This window comes from Solanum dulcamara, chromosome 9, assembly GCF_947179165.1.
Source record: "Solanum dulcamara chromosome 9, daSolDulc1.2, whole genome shotgun sequence".
Classification (NCBI taxonomy): Eukaryota; Viridiplantae; Streptophyta; class Magnoliopsida; order Solanales; family Solanaceae; genus Solanum; species Solanum dulcamara.
Genome location: NC_077245.1, coordinates 65,037,340 through 65,055,806, shown reverse-complemented (window position 1 = coordinate 65,055,806; position 18,467 = coordinate 65,037,340). Strand labels below are relative to the sequence as shown.

At 34.9% G+C, this 18,467-nt stretch overlaps 1 protein-coding gene across 2 annotated transcripts; it reads right to left on the bottom strand.

Moving 5' to 3' along the window:
* Positions 1-3,702: 3,702 nt before the first annotated feature.
* On the bottom strand, positions 3,703-15,733 carry LOC129902990 (uncharacterized). 2 transcript variants are annotated; one of them, XM_055978463.1, is made up of 14 exons: positions 15,458-15,733; positions 12,527-12,624; positions 11,442-11,524; positions 11,193-11,319; positions 10,169-10,213; positions 8,884-8,961; positions 8,709-8,793; positions 8,381-8,504; positions 7,819-7,920; positions 7,534-7,598; positions 7,338-7,419; positions 4,270-4,349; positions 4,111-4,193; positions 3,703-3,941 (listed from the first exon to the last, which is right to left on the bottom strand). In XM_055978463.1, the coding sequence occupies exons 1-13, from the start codon at positions 15,667-15,669 to the stop codon at positions 4,136-4,138; spliced, it is 1,239 nt and encodes a 412-aa protein (XP_055834438.1). In that variant the 5' UTR covers positions 15,670-15,733; the 3' UTR covers positions 3,703-3,941; positions 4,111-4,135. The 2 variants fall into 2 exon arrangements, with proteins under 2 accessions (XP_055834438.1, XP_055834437.1); XM_055978462.1 differs by having other exon boundaries at positions 8,884-8,981; positions 10,150-10,213; positions 15,458-15,730.
* Between the last annotated feature and the right edge of the window lie 2,734 nt (positions 15,734-18,467).

Genomic DNA, 18,467 nt, shown 5'->3' with positions numbered 1-18,467 from the left:
ACTCCAGCATTTAGATGGCATCATTTAAGGCATTGTATGGTCGTAGGTGTCAGTCAGCCATTGGGTGGTTTGATTCAGTTACGGTTGATGCATTGGATACTGACTTACTCAGAGATGCTACGGAGCGGGTATGTTTGATTCAGGGTTGACTATTGACAGCCTAGAGTCGTCAGAAAAGCTATGCTGATAAGAGGGTTCCACCCTTAGAGTTCATGGTGGGTGATTGCGTGTGTCTTAAAATATCACCCATAAAGGGTGTGATGAGGTTTGGGAAGAACGGCAAGCTTAGACCGAGGTTTATTGGTCCATTCGAGATTTTGAGGAGAGTGGGTGGGGTGACTTATGAGTTAGCCTTACCCCTAGATTGTCGGTTTTCCATCTGGTGTTTCATGTCTTCATGCTTGCAAGTACATACCGGATGAGTCCCATGTGATTTCTTATGATAAGGTAGAGTTGGGTTCGAATTTGACTTATCAGGAGGGGACAGTAGCTATCCTAGACAAACAGATTCGTAGGCTCAGGACCAAGGAGGTCCCTTCGGTCAAGGTACAATGGAGGCATCGACCTGTTAAGGAGGCGATGTCAGAGTTAGAGTTTGATATGCAGGCCCGGTACCCTCAGCTTTATGAGACTCCAGGTATCTTTCTTTATCTTATGTCCAGGGACGAACATCCTTTTTAGTGGTGGATGTTGTAATGACCTTGAGGGTCCTTTTTGAAAACTTGTGCGAAATTACCATTTTACTCCTATCATTAGTGAGCCCGAGTGTTATTTGTTTAGTATGTGTGGTTGAATGTGTTAAAGCCTTAATAGATAGTGAAATGAGCATATTCTTAAGTTCTATAGAGTTAAGAGGTGAAAAAGTGGTTTTCGAGACCAAATGGAGCTACGGGTCTCGGAACGGGATTCTGTCAGTTTCATCAGCTTCAAAATGTGAAAATTGGTCTAGAAGAGTCGTCAAAAAAATATTTGGGGTTGATATGTGAATTTGAGGTCTTAAGTTTAAAAGTAAAGTTTTAAATGAGTTAAGTTTGACTTTGGTCAACAAATCGAGTTCGGAGAGTCAGATAGGATTTCTAATGATTCCTATGGTTTCGAGGGGTGATTCTAATGCTAGAAATGCCTTCATTGTAATTTTTATGAGGGTATTTTGAATATTTCAAGTGCTGAAACTAGTTTAGTTGTAACCTAACGGATTTTGGGTCAAGGAGACCTCGAATTCGAATTCTAATGGCTTCATTGAGTCCGAAACATCGAATTTAGTAGGCATATAAGGTTTGTGTTTACAAAATTTTGAACGAATCCCGAGGGTCCAATCGGAGAATTTTGAATTGAGTTTTTGTTGGTTTTTGGTGTCGTCACAATCCCTTCTCTGCATTTGCGGAGCGTGTCCGCGTTCGCAGAGTATATACACCTCCTTCTTTGCATTTGTAGAGTGTGTCCACATTCGCGGAGTACATGCTCTCCTTCTCTGCGTTCAACGCCTAAGTCTGTGCTCGTAGAGGATCCCTTTAGTGTGCTCCGCGTTCGTGGAGTTAATTGTTCGCATTCGCGGAGAACAATATAGGCATGAAATAGTAAAATATCAGGAAAACCTACATTTTTCACCATTTTGAGTTCTTGAGCTTCTTGGGGCGATTTTGAGAAGAGATGTTCGAGTAAAATCATTGAGTAAGTGATTTTTAACCTAATACCTTTCTTTTTCATTAATCATTTGATGATTTGAACTCCTAAATTTTAGTTTCAAACTCCAAAACCTCTTGTTCTTCCCTAATCCGAAGTTATGGAAATTTGGTGATTTCTAACTCGTTTTGATCTCCGTTTTATGGGTTTTTCACCTGTGACCTCTAATTTTCGTGTAGAAGCTGATTTTGATATAAAATTCTAGATTTGACCCTTTTCAAAATTTATCAATTTTTGGACCATTTTACCCCCAATTCTGAAACCTGTAAATATGGGTGTTATTGGACCCCTTATAACACATATGTTTCATTGTTGATAATGGGTTGTTATTCCAGGCATTGAATTCGAGAGTTGATCATCCGATAGAGGTGTTCGAGTGAGGTTTTGGCTATCGAGGTAGGTTTGGCTATCCTTCTTAGGCTGAGTTGGGGTGATTTGTCAAATTCTATGTTGTAAACTTTGGGATGGGGTCGTAGTGTAGTTTGGGATTGATAATTAATATTGTGATGCCTGTATGGGGCTTATATGCATTATGTAGCCCGTGTGGGAGCCTTTTGTGATATTTTATGTATGATTGAGACTGTATAATCTATGACTTGACTGAGTAGAGATGAGTAGGGGTGAACACTTAATTGATGTATTTCCTTACCATTACTATCTATTGATGGTGAATATCAAGCTTAGGTTAAGTTTTGAGAACTTTAAACCTTGTGCCACATGTTGAGTTGAATATTCCCTCCATGCCTTATATATTGTGATTGAATTCATCCTCATTCATACTATTATTGATCATTGAGAAGTTGAGAACTGTGAAAACTCTTTTGAGAAAGAAAATGTGACATCCTTTATATCCTTGACCACAAGATAAGTGGCAAGTGAATGAGACATTAGTATCATGAGCCCTTGGCCATGTGTTGGGTGGAGAAGTAGTTGATACATTGAGACTGTGATAAGATATATGGTCTGCGAGACCCCCATAGGTCTTGCTTGGTAGCACAGCTCGGCAGGTGTATACGACAGGTTGTGCGACAGCCTTGATCCCACCGTATATTACATCATTGTATTATCATATTGAATCGCATTGCATTGATACCTCTGATACTTGACCTATCTGTCTAATTGTGATATTGAACTGTATTTATGTGTTTACTTTACTCGCGTCGTTCTATATAAATTGGCGGCAGCATAGCTAGAGTGGGACTCTTCTGCGTGCAGGTGGAAGCATTCCTTAGTTTATTTCATAGCTTTTGATTAATTCCTTATACTCAGTCGGTTAAACCTACTGAGTACATGTAAATTGTACTCACCCCTACTTCTGTGTCCTTTTTGATACAGATACTAGTCAGGGTGTTCAGCAGTAGTTTATTCCAGCTAACACATTTGCATCGGATTAGTGGTGAGATCTTGAGATCTAGATCGCCACCAGTCCATCTTTCATTTTAGTCTTTTCTATATTCAAAGACTTGAACTGTGTGTTCAGACCCAGATTTTTTTTAGATGTTTTTTACACTTATGACACCAAGTTTTGAGAATTATTCGCTATCGTTACCCTTTTATCGTATTTATTGTGGTCTGACTTCCCTTTTGGGAGTCTCGTATGATTTTACTTTTGGCTTACGCATCGGGATGGAGTTTGGGATGCGTGCCATCATGAACTCGATTTTTAGATCGTGACAAGATAGAAACCATACATAGGTTACTTAAACACCTGCTTAAATTTGTGGTATTAGATTAAACTAGATTATTCTTAAATCACAAGTCTTTCTAGGTTCAATATCCGGCTTTTTGAGCCACTATACTATTTGTACGACCATGTACACCTGCGTCTCTGTTTGGATCGTGAACAATGTCCTCTTTAAAATTTCAAGCATTGCAACAAGAAATCATTAGATTGAAGCAGCGCCAACATTATTTCAATATTGCAATGAAAGTTGAAATTTTTGTTTGTAATGATAATGTATTTCAACTTACTTAAAGAAAACATTATGTACCTGGTAACCAAAACATTTACAACTAAGCTAATGCACATAGAACTGTTTTATTAATATTATTACCAACTGTGTCTTAACAAACATTGTCATTCAACAGACTTCTCTCATAGAATTTTTCTCCAGCTATGCAAAAGAAGATAATTAAGGGATAGAAAAGGAAAGGGAAACAATTGAATGACATCTTATTGTTCTATTTGCACCTTTAAATGTTAAACTTTTTAAAATTTTCAATTAGGTGAAGGTGCATTTTGGCTCCACACTCAACGCCTGAAAAGGAAAAAAAGAAACGAGCTTAAGTTCTATGCACGGACAATGTAAAATATTTTTACACAATCAAGACACTTTGAAAGATACCTAACTAATAAATATTGAGTTTATACTTATGAGATGCAAAAGGTGCATATTATAAACCAGCATAAAACCTAGGTACACTCACTTGATCAGTCGAATCTTTACTGAATTTATGAATAAATCCCAAAACCGAGCTCTTTAGGATTTGTTTCTACCATCCATGGAGCCCTAAGAAGAAGAAAGACGCATCATTTGAAATTATAAAGTTAATACATTGGAGGAGAAAATGACGACAGATACATACTTGTTAATTATGAAGTTGATAGTTCCCTGGGAAGCTCTTTGGAGAAGAACTTCCCTTGCTTCAACTGCAATTCCTTCGGGCTGCAAGGGAAGCCCAAAAAGTGTTTAAAGAAAAAAAGGGATTCTTACGTAACTGTACAGGTAAAAGAAATAAAAATTCAACAAAAATGGTCGTATGTATATATATGATACATAACTGTGTCAGAGATTTATATACATCCATATATGATGTTTATACAATATTTATATATTGCCGATTGATTCTTTTTCCAATCTCAACCAACTCAAAAATCTTCTAAACAGTTCCAAATATTAGATATGAGCTCCTCTCAATGTTTCGAGTCTTTTGATATATTATTCACTCAAAATAATTCACATTTGCAGCACGTCAAATTAAATTATTAATTTAGTCAGTGCATATATTTTATGTGTCAATTTTGGTATGTCAGAGAGGAGTAATGGTTGAGAAACATACCTGTTCGAATAGCCGCCAGCAAAGAGGAAACACAAGGAAGAAAGAATGGAAAATTGACAAAGTTTAAAGGAAGGCAGCATATGCACTTCGCTTGAAAGGATGAAAGCCGAATGGCCATTTATAGTAATAAATGATGATTAGGTTATTTTAGGTAAGGAATTTTGATTCTATGGACATTTTGTCCAATTTTCCCGAAAAAAAACATAAGAACAAAAGTTGAGGTCTTTTGGGTTAGGTGTCCCACATAGGTCGAAGGTATGTGTTGTTGTCTCCTTACATGGTCTTGGGCAGAGGCAGACCAAAATTTAGACTCTATGGATTCGAGATTCTAGGACAACTCAGGACCCCACTACTCGTTGTAGTTGGTTTGGTATTGATACCACACATGACTTAGAGAGTTAAGCACTTTTCTTTTAAAAAACAAATTGGGGGTGGGGTAAAGGAAAATGGGGGAGGAGATTACAAGACAAGGAATCAAACCCTTACCAACAAGGTGAAAGTTTAGGTAACCAACCAACTGAGCTACTAAGATTCCCCTTCAAGCGCAAATAACTGGATTGAAAATTTAATATTTGTTCATAGTTAGTGATGTTCTAAATACATATATGAGGTATAGGCCAAAGCTATAGAATTCGGCTGAACTCATAACTTACGTTGTGGATCCTCCCCTGATCTTGATTAATACTCACCTCGCGAACAACATTTGAGATTAAGTTAGCCCTAGTCCATTTTTCTTAACATGGTAGTAAAGCCCGACCCATCCCCATCTTGGTTTAACTAATGTTGAGTCCCCAAGTTATATTGTCTACACACCGGATAATCAGTCCTGGGTGTGCGGGTATGATATGTGTCTCACATTGTTTAAGGGTGTTAGAATAGGAATAGGTGTACACAATCCTACTTAGAATAGGAATAGAAATATGAATAGTTTATAGTATTCTACTTGAAAAATAATTGTTTTATGATGTCTATAAATAGGGTTTTTGTGTAATATTGTTCTTACACAATTCAATAATATTTTTCTCCTATATTTCTTACATGGTATCAGAGCCTATACGATCTTGGTAAAGAATTAAAGAGCTTCCATTGTCGGCGGACGGCTATTACTCATATATGTCGCCCATCAGGCCAATGATTATGTTAGCAAAAGTCTGGGTCACTGTATATCTTTTCGGTGACTATTTTCTCATATCTAATTTGCATAGCACCTTGCATCTTTTCAATGACTACTTTTTCATATTTAATTTGCGTAGTACCGCGCATTTTTTTGGACTACTTTCTCATATCTATTTGTGTAGCACCGTGCATCATTCCGGTGACTATTTTCTCATGTTCGATATGTGTGGCACCGTACCATCTTTCCGGTGACTATCATATCTAATTTGTGTAGCACCATATCATCTTTTCGGTGACTACTTTCTTATTTGTGTAGGGTTGTGCCATCATTCTGACCCTACCCATATAGTTTTATTTCTTAGATTGTAACCATTTTTAGCCATCAAATCTAATAATTTACCGCATGAGCATGCTCCGGCCAGTTTTATAGTGACTTTCTTGTTTAAGATCTACTCATCTCTTGATTTTGAGACGTTCCATATATTTTATACTAGATTTCGAGCATTTTTCAGGGGCCATTGCATTGTTTCTGAGAGATTTGAGTTTTCCTGCAACGTTTTCTTTTTGTTTCAGATTTACTTTCGCCAAAAAAAAAGATGGCATACTCAGATATTTGGACTAGATTACATTGATATTTTCTCTCTCATGGCTAAAATAGCATATGTCCGCCTTTTTCTATCTATAGTTGTCGTTATCCATTTGCCTTTTATTCAGTTGGATATTAAGAATGTTTTTCTCCATGGTGATCTCTAGAAAAAAGTCTATATGGAGCAACCATCTGATTTTGTTGCTTAGGGGGAGCCTGGTAGCCTTTGTGTATCGATTGTGTAAGTCAATATGGTCTGAAACACTCTTCTCAAGTCAATCTATGGTCTGAAACAGCTTTATCAAGCTTGGTTTGGGAAGTTCAACATTGTAATTCAGGAATTTCACTCTGTGTTTTATCGACATATCGCATCAAATCTAGTGTTTCATGAGAGCATTAAGCACATTGAGATTGATTGTCACTTTGTCATAGAAAAGATACTCCTAGGAGATATTGTTACAAAGTTTGTGAAGTCAAGTGATCAACTTGCAGATATCTTCACCAAGTCCCGCACCGATCCTCATATTAATTATATTTGTAACAAGCTAGGTACATATGATTTGTATGCACCATCTTGAGGGGGAGTGTTAGAATAGGAATAGGTGTATGCAATCCTACTTAGAATAGGAATAGAAATATGAATAGTTTATAGTATTCTACTTGAAAAATGATTGTTTTATAGTCTCTATAAATAGGGTCTTTGTGTAATATTGTTCTTACACAATTCAATAATATTTTTCTCCTATATTTCTCACAAAGGGTACATGTTGTTGTCTTCTTATATGGTCTAGTTTCTGAGGTTGAGCTAGGCCGAATGTCATTTTCCTTGATTGTGAAGTTGACAGGAATAATAATCCACAGGTATGTGGGCAGTTGGTTCGTCAATACATACCTCTTCAGGAAACCAGACACCAGGTTTTGTGCTTCCCTCAAGAATAGCAAGGACAAATGCAGCTGTTGAAATTCCCACTGATCTGAAAAATAAACAAACAGCTTATAGAAACCTAATGTGAAGAGACTTGCATTACATTTTTGCCAAGATTTGCCCGAGAAAGTGATGAGGGAACTAACATTCCATTAATGTGTACCTAGAAAGTTTTTTATGACTAAATATGCCAATTCTGTTGTGTCCATCTGAGCATTCTAAATCTACCTGTTTCACAAAAGATCAAACAACTTAGTGAGCTTACTGTTTGAAAGTACGGTTCCAGAATTTTAGGTTTTCTCAGCGGAGATAATGTCGAAGTGTATCGAAGATATGGTGAAATAAATAAAAGTGTACCTTCTCTTATAGCTTGAGCTTTTAGATAAGGTAGTCACACAATTCAATAAATAAAACTAAATAAATTAAAAATAACTAGAAGACATCTCACTCGCATTGAGACTGCTTCTCCAGCTGTTCCGTCAACGGCTCGAACAACTGGATCGAATAGTTGAACCAGCTGTTGCACTTTGCTTCTATCCCTCAGAAATTCCTGCAGAAGTTGTAGTATATGATTATGACGGCTATTGAGCGTGTGACATATTCTTTTGAAAGTTGGAATGTGGGATCCCCATGAATTCAACAAACTATAGCTGATTATTCACACATCAATATCAAAGTGCAAAATGAAAATGAATCTTTTATCTACATATAAATCAGAAGTTTCCAAGGCTATTTTATGCTCACTCAATATCTATGCACACGCAAAAATCACTAAGGGCTATATAAATCTTTTGTATCCATTCTGCTCTGACAAGTCCAGTATTAAGAGGATTAATTATCACGTCTAGACTTTTTAACACTATCCGTTAGTAGACATTATTCAGATTTGGGACCAGCTATAGTTTGTTGAAGTCACATACGTGGAGTTCTATTTTAAGATTTTAAATATACAAAGATTATCCCACACCATATGGGATTTAAGCATCTAAGTATCAAGTTGAGACACCAACTTTAGGAAGTAAATTTCTCATAGCAATCATTCCCCAGTTCCAGAAGAATGGATCTGTTCCAAACCGAGCACTAACAGTTGGTACTCCAAGGACCTCATGCACACTTTTCACCTCCGGAAGATTTCTGAACATTATAAGATTTTCAAAAGATTAGAACTTGAGGCATGAAAGGATCACACATGTTGAAGAAGTAGATAGTAAGGAAAGACAAGTAACTGATCTATAATATCGTGATTTCATGGTTTCTCTCATGCAAAGAATATTATACAAGGAATATAGGGCTCAAGGTTAGATCCTTCGTAACAAATATAATGTTGCAAGCACTCACAGGAGGTAAACATCCTTCTTGCCGATCCCCATTCCAAAGTCAATACTAAGCATCCCACTATAAGGCGTCAATTTGATTTTCTCTCCTGGTATATAATTTCAATTCAGTGGTGAGATCACAATAAATACAAGCAGGTCAGGATGGGCGGAAAATCCAGTTCATCTAAAAAGCTGACCTTTATTATATGCAACTACATCCTCTCCAAGAAGCAAAAAACTAGTAGCTAAAATAGTAGGTCCAACACCACCAGTGCCTGCAGTGTAGTAGTAGAATCTGAAATAAATATCTAAACGATGTTAGATTTGTAAAAAATTTATCAGGACAAAGAAGATAAGAAAAACATATTGACACTACTATTTTCATGTGTTCGGTAGGAAGGAAAATGGAAAATAAATGGTTTCTTACTATTTTCATGCGTTCGGTACGTAAGAAGAAAATATTATTGGAAAAGCATTTGTATATAATCTAGATAAATACCATGAAGGTGGGGGTGGGAGGTAGGGGGTGAGGTGGTGGGAATGGGGACTACAGGGTTGAGTGAAGATGAAGTGTCTTGGAGGGTAGGGAGGACACAATCAATGTCAAATGTCATTTTCCTCATTTTTAAGGAGCTTGTTTTCCAAATTTTTTGAGCAACAGTAAAATTGGAATAAACGAACACTCCCTACAACGCAAATCAAAGTCCAAGCTACTTGATCATCTTTCAAGATAATAGGTGTCGTTGCTTAAACCATAGGTATCAGGAACAAAAAGATTGAGTATTTTCTTAGCTTGTAGTAGATGGATGACATCAACATGAAGTTGTCTCATTGAAAAACATTCCTTCCCTAATAATAGAAAGCTATCTCAGGTCAACCAAAATTGTTTACACAGTGAGTAGTAAGTAGTCACCCATTAGATATTCCATGTGTACTGACCAATTAGAACCTCCACATGATTAAGTGTATCGAATTTAGTCTCCTTATATGATCTTACGTAATCCTCACCACTTGAGCGAAAGAGTATACCAAGATATACTTTTCTATATTGCATGCTACTGTAGCAAGCATTAAACAATATATTGTTGCCAAGATGGAGAATTTCAGATAGGGTGGATAAAAACGACAAGATTCTGATTGATCATTGTTGTTACAGAGCGAGTGTCATCTAAAGTAACTCTTTGTGGGAAAAAAGAGCTTTTAATTTTATACACCGACATTGTAAGCAAATTTTATACTATAAGTGCAGATTAATTGAGAGTAACTTGTTCTAGGCAACTTAACCTAATAGTGTAAAAGTTCTTTACACTGTCAATGCACACAAACATAAACTCTCAAAAGAATTAGTAGGAAAGCTAAGGTAGTCTTTTGAATGATTTAATGTTCATTCAAATATCTGACCAAAACCTGACAATGTCATAAAATGAATTAATAAGGCCAAAAACTAAGCAGGAAATTGTCACCTAAGCCTCTCTAATTCACCTTCGCTTTCAAGTTTTGCAGTGCGAACAAGCTCTGCTGCCATCACTGTCATATTAGTAGAAAAACAATGTTTGAGTTCACTTCATAGAGTAGTAAAATTTACAACCCTAACGAGGGAATTGTAAATGAAATAACCAATTGAAGCTACAATAGTGTCAGCTTGTCAAAGGAAAGTAATCAGGTAGAGTATCTGATTAATTAATTAACAAAATAATGACCATGAGATAGAAGCATTTCTTGATCAAGTCCATGCTTATAAAGGAATAGACTATATGATAAATCTTCTATGTTTCGCAACTCCGAGAGGAAATTACCTCCTCCACGGCTGGAATGGATCTAACGGAGCCAAAACCCAAGGCTGTTGGCTCGACTTGAATCTGGTTACCAAGTATTAGAACTCAAGCTCGAGCTATTCGAACTCTAATTTTATGCTTGATCCTAGACCTAGAGTGACAACAATTCAAATGATTGAACTTGGCTCAAACATAAGAAAATTTTAAAATTCCACCTATATAAGGTTCCAATTTCTTAATCTCATCGTAAAACCACCTAGTAGTCCACACAATATAGATATGTGTATACGTCAAAACATATGCATCTAAAAGTCGAGCCAAGTTGTGGAGCTTTGAAGCCGAACAACTACTTCTTCATATTCTAGCTTAAAATTTATTCGAACCACGTCTAGATATTTGAACTCTATTTGAGAGATCAATATCATTCGGGTTCAAATCCAATTTAACCGACTTTACACTAGAACTATATGAAGAAGCTACAGTTTTTCTACTTATCAATAGTAAAGTAGATCAGAAAGAAGCAAAATCTTTAGCTATGAATAACTAAAGCTAGAATTTCTTCAATGATAAAGTGAGAGCTAAAAAACTTTTGAGTGTCACCCACACTCTAATTGCAATATACATAACAGTAAACCTTTGATGAAAAATATCAAAGAAGAGAAAAGGAAGAACTTAAGCAGAAATTTCCTTTGTCAAATGAACAAATAATTATAACATAAGTCTTATAGTACCGTTGCTCACTCCTGGGTAGATTCCACCAGTAGTTATGGCAGGAATATTGGCTTCCAGTGCTTTATTCATATAGGATTTTGCCCGTGTTGCATAGCTTGTGTCATCACAAACATCAAGATAGGCTGTCTGTTGGACACGACTTAAAAGTTTCAATGATCTCTTCAATGAGAGGAAGAGTTTCATAATTCTGTAGTCATTCTTGTAAGAAAGTTAAAACTGGAAAGTTATGCTGATTACCTTTCTCTCACCTTGGTTCCAATGGCAGCTTCTAGTACTTTACAGTTGTCTGACTGTTGGAATGGCCCAGCTGCATGAACCACAATGTCCGCATCTGCAAAATTGTAAGATAGTAAAATAAATTACGCTGGATTTTCAGCAGAAAGGTGAGTGACTTCTATACATCTAGATTCTAGTATGACTGAAGTTTATTTTATAAACAATGGATTAGATTCCCAGCATTTCAGCCAATATTTGGACTATGAAGAACATAATGTGATGCTATGTAAGTAGGAAGAGAAGTGGCATGCCTCATTAACATGCAAAAAAGTTGTGCCTGAGAATTTCCTGTTCTACCTTCACAAAGTATGAAAAACAGATGTAAAAAATATTTCTACAACATCACCGTGAAGGATCATCGGGTAAAGTTATAATGCTGAAAATATTAACCATAAAACAGACAACGGAAAATTGACTATAGTTTTGTTTTATTGTTACTTTTTCTTTGTGTTGCATTTTATTTTCCCTCAGTTAAAGGGAGTCAGTGAGAATCACATCTAGGTAAAGCAATAGTGATGGATGTTACTGTTAGGCTGCAATTTCGCTTTATATGATAACAGCACAAAAAGGAAATGATAAGCCTTTTTCCTTAGCCAGGGAAGTTGTATTATATCAACTTGTCCTAATTTACTTCCAAGTATCCAAAAACAAGTGCAGTAGTCATATATAACAATCATATTTTGTAACAGTTCGTCAAACAGCAAATTTGGCTTCCTACAAAAAAATACGGTAACTGCATTTATGCTAGTTTAACTTTTAGAAGAGTATGACGTTAAATTATGCCATTTTTTAGAGTTATAAGCAGTTCAATGCAAAGGATAACAGTTTACTAATTCCTGCTAAGTGACAGCAGGAACGGGATTAAGTGCAGAGAGAAATGACTAAAATATAGCTTATTCCCATTAAGAAATTGATCTAAGAAATTACATATACATTACTGCATAATGTTGGTAATTGATGATCCATACTCGTCAATACTATAACTTGGAATAGACAGCTGCATTTGATAAAGTGCTTCTTAAGTTCACAGTATGAAAAAAGGAAGGATCTGGTGGACCTGTTAAATTGGCTTCTAATGCTTCTCTGTCGTCTATATTTACTTCAGCGAATTCTGAGTTCTTTCCTAGGTTTGACACCATGGCAGCTCCTTTCTCCCTGTTATAGATAATATGATACACAATGTTTTTCTTTATTCAAGAAGTCCAAAGTTACAACAATAAGTTTAGAACGAAACATCGAAACTAAGAAAGCCATATAGAAAATGAGATAAGCCAAGAGATCAATTTAACTGTGAGATCGGATGAAACAGACAGACAAAATTGGCTATATGCCTTGGGTGGGAAAGTTCGTAACTTGAGTGGGAATGTCATAGCACTCAAGACAATCAAATAATTAATCTAAAACTTATCGCTCAAAGGATTAATTAATTTTTGGTTCTACTTTGAATACTCTGTATCTGTCAGCCAACTGCTTAGTTTCGTTGCCCCCGCAACTGCATAATACTAAAGAATGATGTTGACATGCACTACATTCCATTTATTGTATGTAAATCTGGTACTATGGTCCATATTTGTATCTGACGGTGTGCATAACAATCAAGAAAGCTTGGTATAACATGGCCACATCCAAATATCAAATATACATTCCACATGAAGCTATCTCCTTGTTCCTCTTACTTGTCTTCAGCTTTTACTCGCATGCAAAGCTTAGTGAACTTAAACTCTACATCCATTCACATTCATCTAGGGGAAAAAAAGCGGAGAGAAGATACAGAGACAATTCTGAGTTACTAGCAGGGTCTTAACTAGCTAGTTGCCCTTCTACTCCTATATAATGTATGATCATGCTTTAGTTTTCTCCTGTGTAGTAGTACTACCTCTTAGCCTTAATGATAGATCCACATTCCATGGTGGCATACTTCCATTAAAGGTTTATGCGCTTCAACGAAAAATCAAGAAGAGGATTATCGGGAAAGAAAAGCCCAAAAATTATGCAGAAGAATGGGCTAAGTGCTACACGTATTTCATGGTCCGAGTTCAAGGGAAGGAAGATTGGGACTACATGGAGTCCAATAGGAAGGACCCAAAAATAACCAACTGTTTTTTTTTTGTGTGTGAAATAGATCAGATAACTGACCAATTGGAATGCAAATTCCATCAGCTTCATACTAAACACAACTGAATTTGTGCATAAAACTCTGTGTTCATGAAGTAACCTCTCAATGAGGGTTCATTTTCCTTTTTATACTCATTTTTTGGATATCACTTTTCCAAACTCATACAATTATTAGCGACATATCATACCCACATTAATGATAATTCTTCAGGTACTTTTTCATTAACAATGGAAGCCTTACACGAGATTTACCTTTGATACTCTTCCTTCGAAGATTCTCCTCAATCTTACATGGTAAGCAAAGGAACTTCCCAAATCAGCACTTAACTTTCTTGATTAACAGTCTTAACATCAAATTTCCTTTAACATAATGAATGCTTCTAGCTCTGAGCCTTTGCAGTGATTGATCAAGAAAGCCTACAATAATCTAAGGTAAAAGCTATTATGACATCCTTTTAACTTGTTCCTCTTTTCCATTTCAATTACTTCCATAGTAATTTATGTTTCGTTGGAAGTGTTAATCTAACCTCATGATAACAAGCATCAAAATAGTCACCAAGGATTAGAAGACAACGAACATCAAATCCATCATCATATTATAATGAGGTCTGCTAAGTTTATAAGAATGACTATGGTAACTTTATAAGAATGGCTATGCTATGTACCAAGTCCAACTTATGCTTTTTAGATGTTAGGAAAAGAAACTTATGTCAGTCTGTGTTAGTTAAAACTAGCCATTTTTAGATGTTGAAACTAACCAATTTCAAGTTTTACCTTTTTTGTCTCTAACCAAGTAGCCAACTTTTAAAAATAAATTACTTAACAAGCAGTCTGCGAAACTCAACCAATTGATAACATTTCTTATTTTTATTAGCTTTCATCTCACATCTTTCATATTTTCAAATGCCAAAATATGAAAATCAAACTTGTGAACAAGAATTTCATCAAAACAGTGTCCAATTTGCTGATAAACACGAATCTATTTCAAAAAATATTTTGCACTTGCCAACCAAACATCGGAAGGTATTTTCCAAGAATAGCATTTTCTATTGAAAATGACCAAACAGAACAACAACAACAACAACCAATATCATACCCAGTGTAATCCCACAAAGAAGAGGCGTATTTAGGGTTCCCAGGTTCACGGGAACCATGCTCCCCTCTCTAGATCATATATAGTAATTATTAGAGCACTTTTTACATGTTAATTACTATTTCTTTCTTTAATCTTTCGAAATTTTCAAACCTATGACATTGGAAATTTCTAATATTATTTATCACGGTAAATTTTTTTATATAATTAAACCAAATGTGTATATTAAAACTAGTAATAGTGATGATATAACATACAATCAACGGGTTCAACCGATCTCAACACCTTCGATACGAATTATAGCTATATATATATATATATATATTTCAAATACTATGTTAAAAGATAAGAATTAATTTTGGACCTATACCTTTAAAGGTTTAACAAAGAACTTAAAGATCAAATCAGTCAAATTTGTATTTTAGATTCACTTTTTCGTAATAGTACACCCATTCAAAAAGTGGATATGGGGAGGATATTGTGTACGCAGCTACCTTCGGCTCAAGATAAAAACAGCCTAGAAAAGGGTGTAATGAAGGTACAACAGAGAATAAATAATAATAAAAACAACAAATAGTAGTAAAATAGTACTACAACAAAACAATACTATAATCGAACTACACCAAATGATCAAATACAGAGTACCCAAATAGAAGGATAGAAATGTGGACCAAAAACATGTTCAAATCAAGAAAAGAAGCTCTATCTTTATCATCAAGAACCAAAAAAAAAACTATCCAAATTTCACAGAAAAATAACAATTGAACAAGGATTTATTACCTATTTCGACCAGCAATAATAATGTGGAGGTCAGGACAAAGCTTAGAAAGAGCAATAGCAGTAGAACCACCAACTCTTCCAGTTCCACCAAGTATTACTACTTTTGATTTTTTCACCTTCTCTGCTACTTCTACTCTCTTTTCATTCTCTTTAGCAACTGTTATTGACCTTTTCTTGATTCCTGTATTCCAGTACATGCCCAAACTAGCCATCCTTTCTTTTTTCTGCCTTTTTGTTTCTATTTTATCTTCAAATTTATCATCTTCTTGATTACAAATGTGTGGGGAAACAACTGCCAGAAATGCAATGCTTGGGTGGGTCCATCAATAAAAAAAAATGAATAGCTAGACCCTAACTGTCATTCTTAAAAATAACATATATTTTTATTTGAGATTATTTAATGATACTATTAATATTTATTTATATTAGGTTTTATTAATTTAACAAAAAATTAATAAAAGTATATAGTCTTTTCATACTTCTTAAATTATGTCTACAGTCAAAGTGCATAATATAATTGGAACGAGGGAATAATAATCTTCATTACCTTCATAATTATTTGATAGCTTTTACATTCTTACGTTATTTTAATCATAAGAGAGTGTGATATAGTTGGACTGCTCCATGAAACTCTTTGTCCATGTGGCACTTTTTAAAAATAAAAAATATTTTTTTTATTTTTTTAAAATATTATTTTCTAAGTCAAATTAGAAGAAAAAAATTTGGCTCGAACTCTACTTTTTAGGAGGGATTCTTGTTTGGCTGAAAATTATTAAATTTCAGTCAATCTTTTTTACAGATTTCCTTCCAAAAAATTACACCATTGAAATACATAGCCATTATATCTAAATAAGATATAATAGGAATTATACAATTGAGAATTCATTATTATGCTAATAAAAATTCTATTTCACTAAAACTAATGGGGCTATAACCAGGGAGAATGAATTAAGGGCGACAAAAATGTTTTAAAAAGTAAAAAAAGTGACTAAAATTTTAAAAATTGAGTGTAGATGACAAGTTTATAATTAGAATTTAATGATATTTGATCATTTTCAAATAAGTCCTCAAGTGTTCTTATTTACACTTTCACACAATATAATTAAAACCATAATCCCTACTTGGAAGAAGAAATAGCCAGGTTTTCTTCTTCTTCTTCTTCTTTTACCCGCACTTTTCTTCCTCCTCTTCTCTCACCTACGCTTTCTTCTTCTTCTCTTCTTCTGCATTTTTCTTCTTCTTCCTCTTCTTCTTTCACCTGTGTTTCTCATGTTGGTGTTGATGTTGCTTTTGGAATGAGAGTTGAGTTGTTTTTTGAAAATTTTGAGAGGAAAAAATAATAGATTTTTTTTTAATTTATGGACTTAATCTTGTTCGTGGAGTTTGAGAATTACTTGAGAGGTGATTTTTAATCATTTGGTAAGTTAATTCATGTAATTTTTATGTGTATTGTTCATTTGAGCTATTTGTGCAGCTTTAACTATTTTTGTCATTTCAACAACTGTTGCTATTTCAGTAACATTGCAGTATGTGCTGAAATAGATCGAGTAGTTGCTGAAAAATATGCAACAATAGCTTAGATATTTTTTTCAGCAACTGCTTCATCAATTGTAGCAATTGCTGAAGCATATGCAATTGTTGACTATGTTTCAGTAGTTGTTGCATTTATTTCAGCATTTATTGCATCATATTCAACGACTGATTAAATATATGCAATAGTTGCTGAATAATCTATAACAATTGTTGCATATGGTGGCTCAACTGATGAAGCAGTTGCTGAATAAAATACAGCAGTTATTGCATTTTAGTACTATTTTTATCATGTAATGACTATTTTTTGTTTTAAATCATAATATTTTTCTGGTATCTTCAACATCATTAACGAGGGACAAAATAACATTAGGGGTTAATTGTCAAGGTGAATAGGTTGAATCCAACAATCGTTATATTTGGCGTTGGAAGGATAAATAAATGGTCGAGATGATTCTAATGATTGTGCATCAAGATATCGCATATGATGATTTTGCGAACAAAATCATTACCAACTGTAAATTAAATTGTGAGTTGTCAGATACTGTCATCACTTACATGCACAGTTATAGTGAAAAGCAGAGGGTGGGTCCTTTTAGGATAAAAAATTAAAACAATTTGTGTGCTTATTTTAAAGATGAAGGTAGACCCGTTTTAAGAATTTACGTGGTTGAAAGGGTGGTAGAGAACCACAATACATCTTAAAACCAACAAGTGTTGAATGATGAATCTTCGCAATAAATTGTAGGTGAACAAACGCCTACTCCTGAAGTTGCCAGCCATACGTCGATAACACAATCAACAAAGTCGAATCATGTTCAAGATGCTAAGACAAGTTTTTACAATGGTATGATATTCAAGAATAAGCAAGATCTAGATATTGCACTGAAAATTGCTTGCATGAAGAAATATTTCAGATTTAAAAAGGTGATAAATTCGCATTTGATGTATTGTGTCAAATGTGTACATCCTGAGTGTAAGTGGTGGCTGAGAGATGTAAAGCTTAAAATTTCTGAAAGGTTTTACATTAAAAACTATGAAAAGTTTCATACGAGCCATAATCCATACGCCACAGCAAAATTCATTGGTGTATACTTCAAAGATAAGTTTTCCAAGGGTAAAGGTCCATATACAAAAGATATGAAGACTTCAATCCATGTGGAATTGGGCTGCAAAGTCAGTTATTGAAAAGTTTGAAAGGAAAGCGATATTGCAAAGTCATTGATAAGGGGAACACATGAGCATGGATATGCAGTCCTTGATGCATATCATTATATGCTTCGCACTATAAATACGGTAACTAAGATAACATTAAAGCTTGATGAAAATGGTAAGTTTAAGTTTTTTTTGTTGTTGCCATAGGAGCTTGGATTCTTAGTTTTAAGTATATGAGAAAGGTCATAGCTGTGGATGAAATATTTTTAAAGGACAAGTACGGTAGAGTATTGTTATCTGCTGGTGCACAAGATGTCAAAAATCA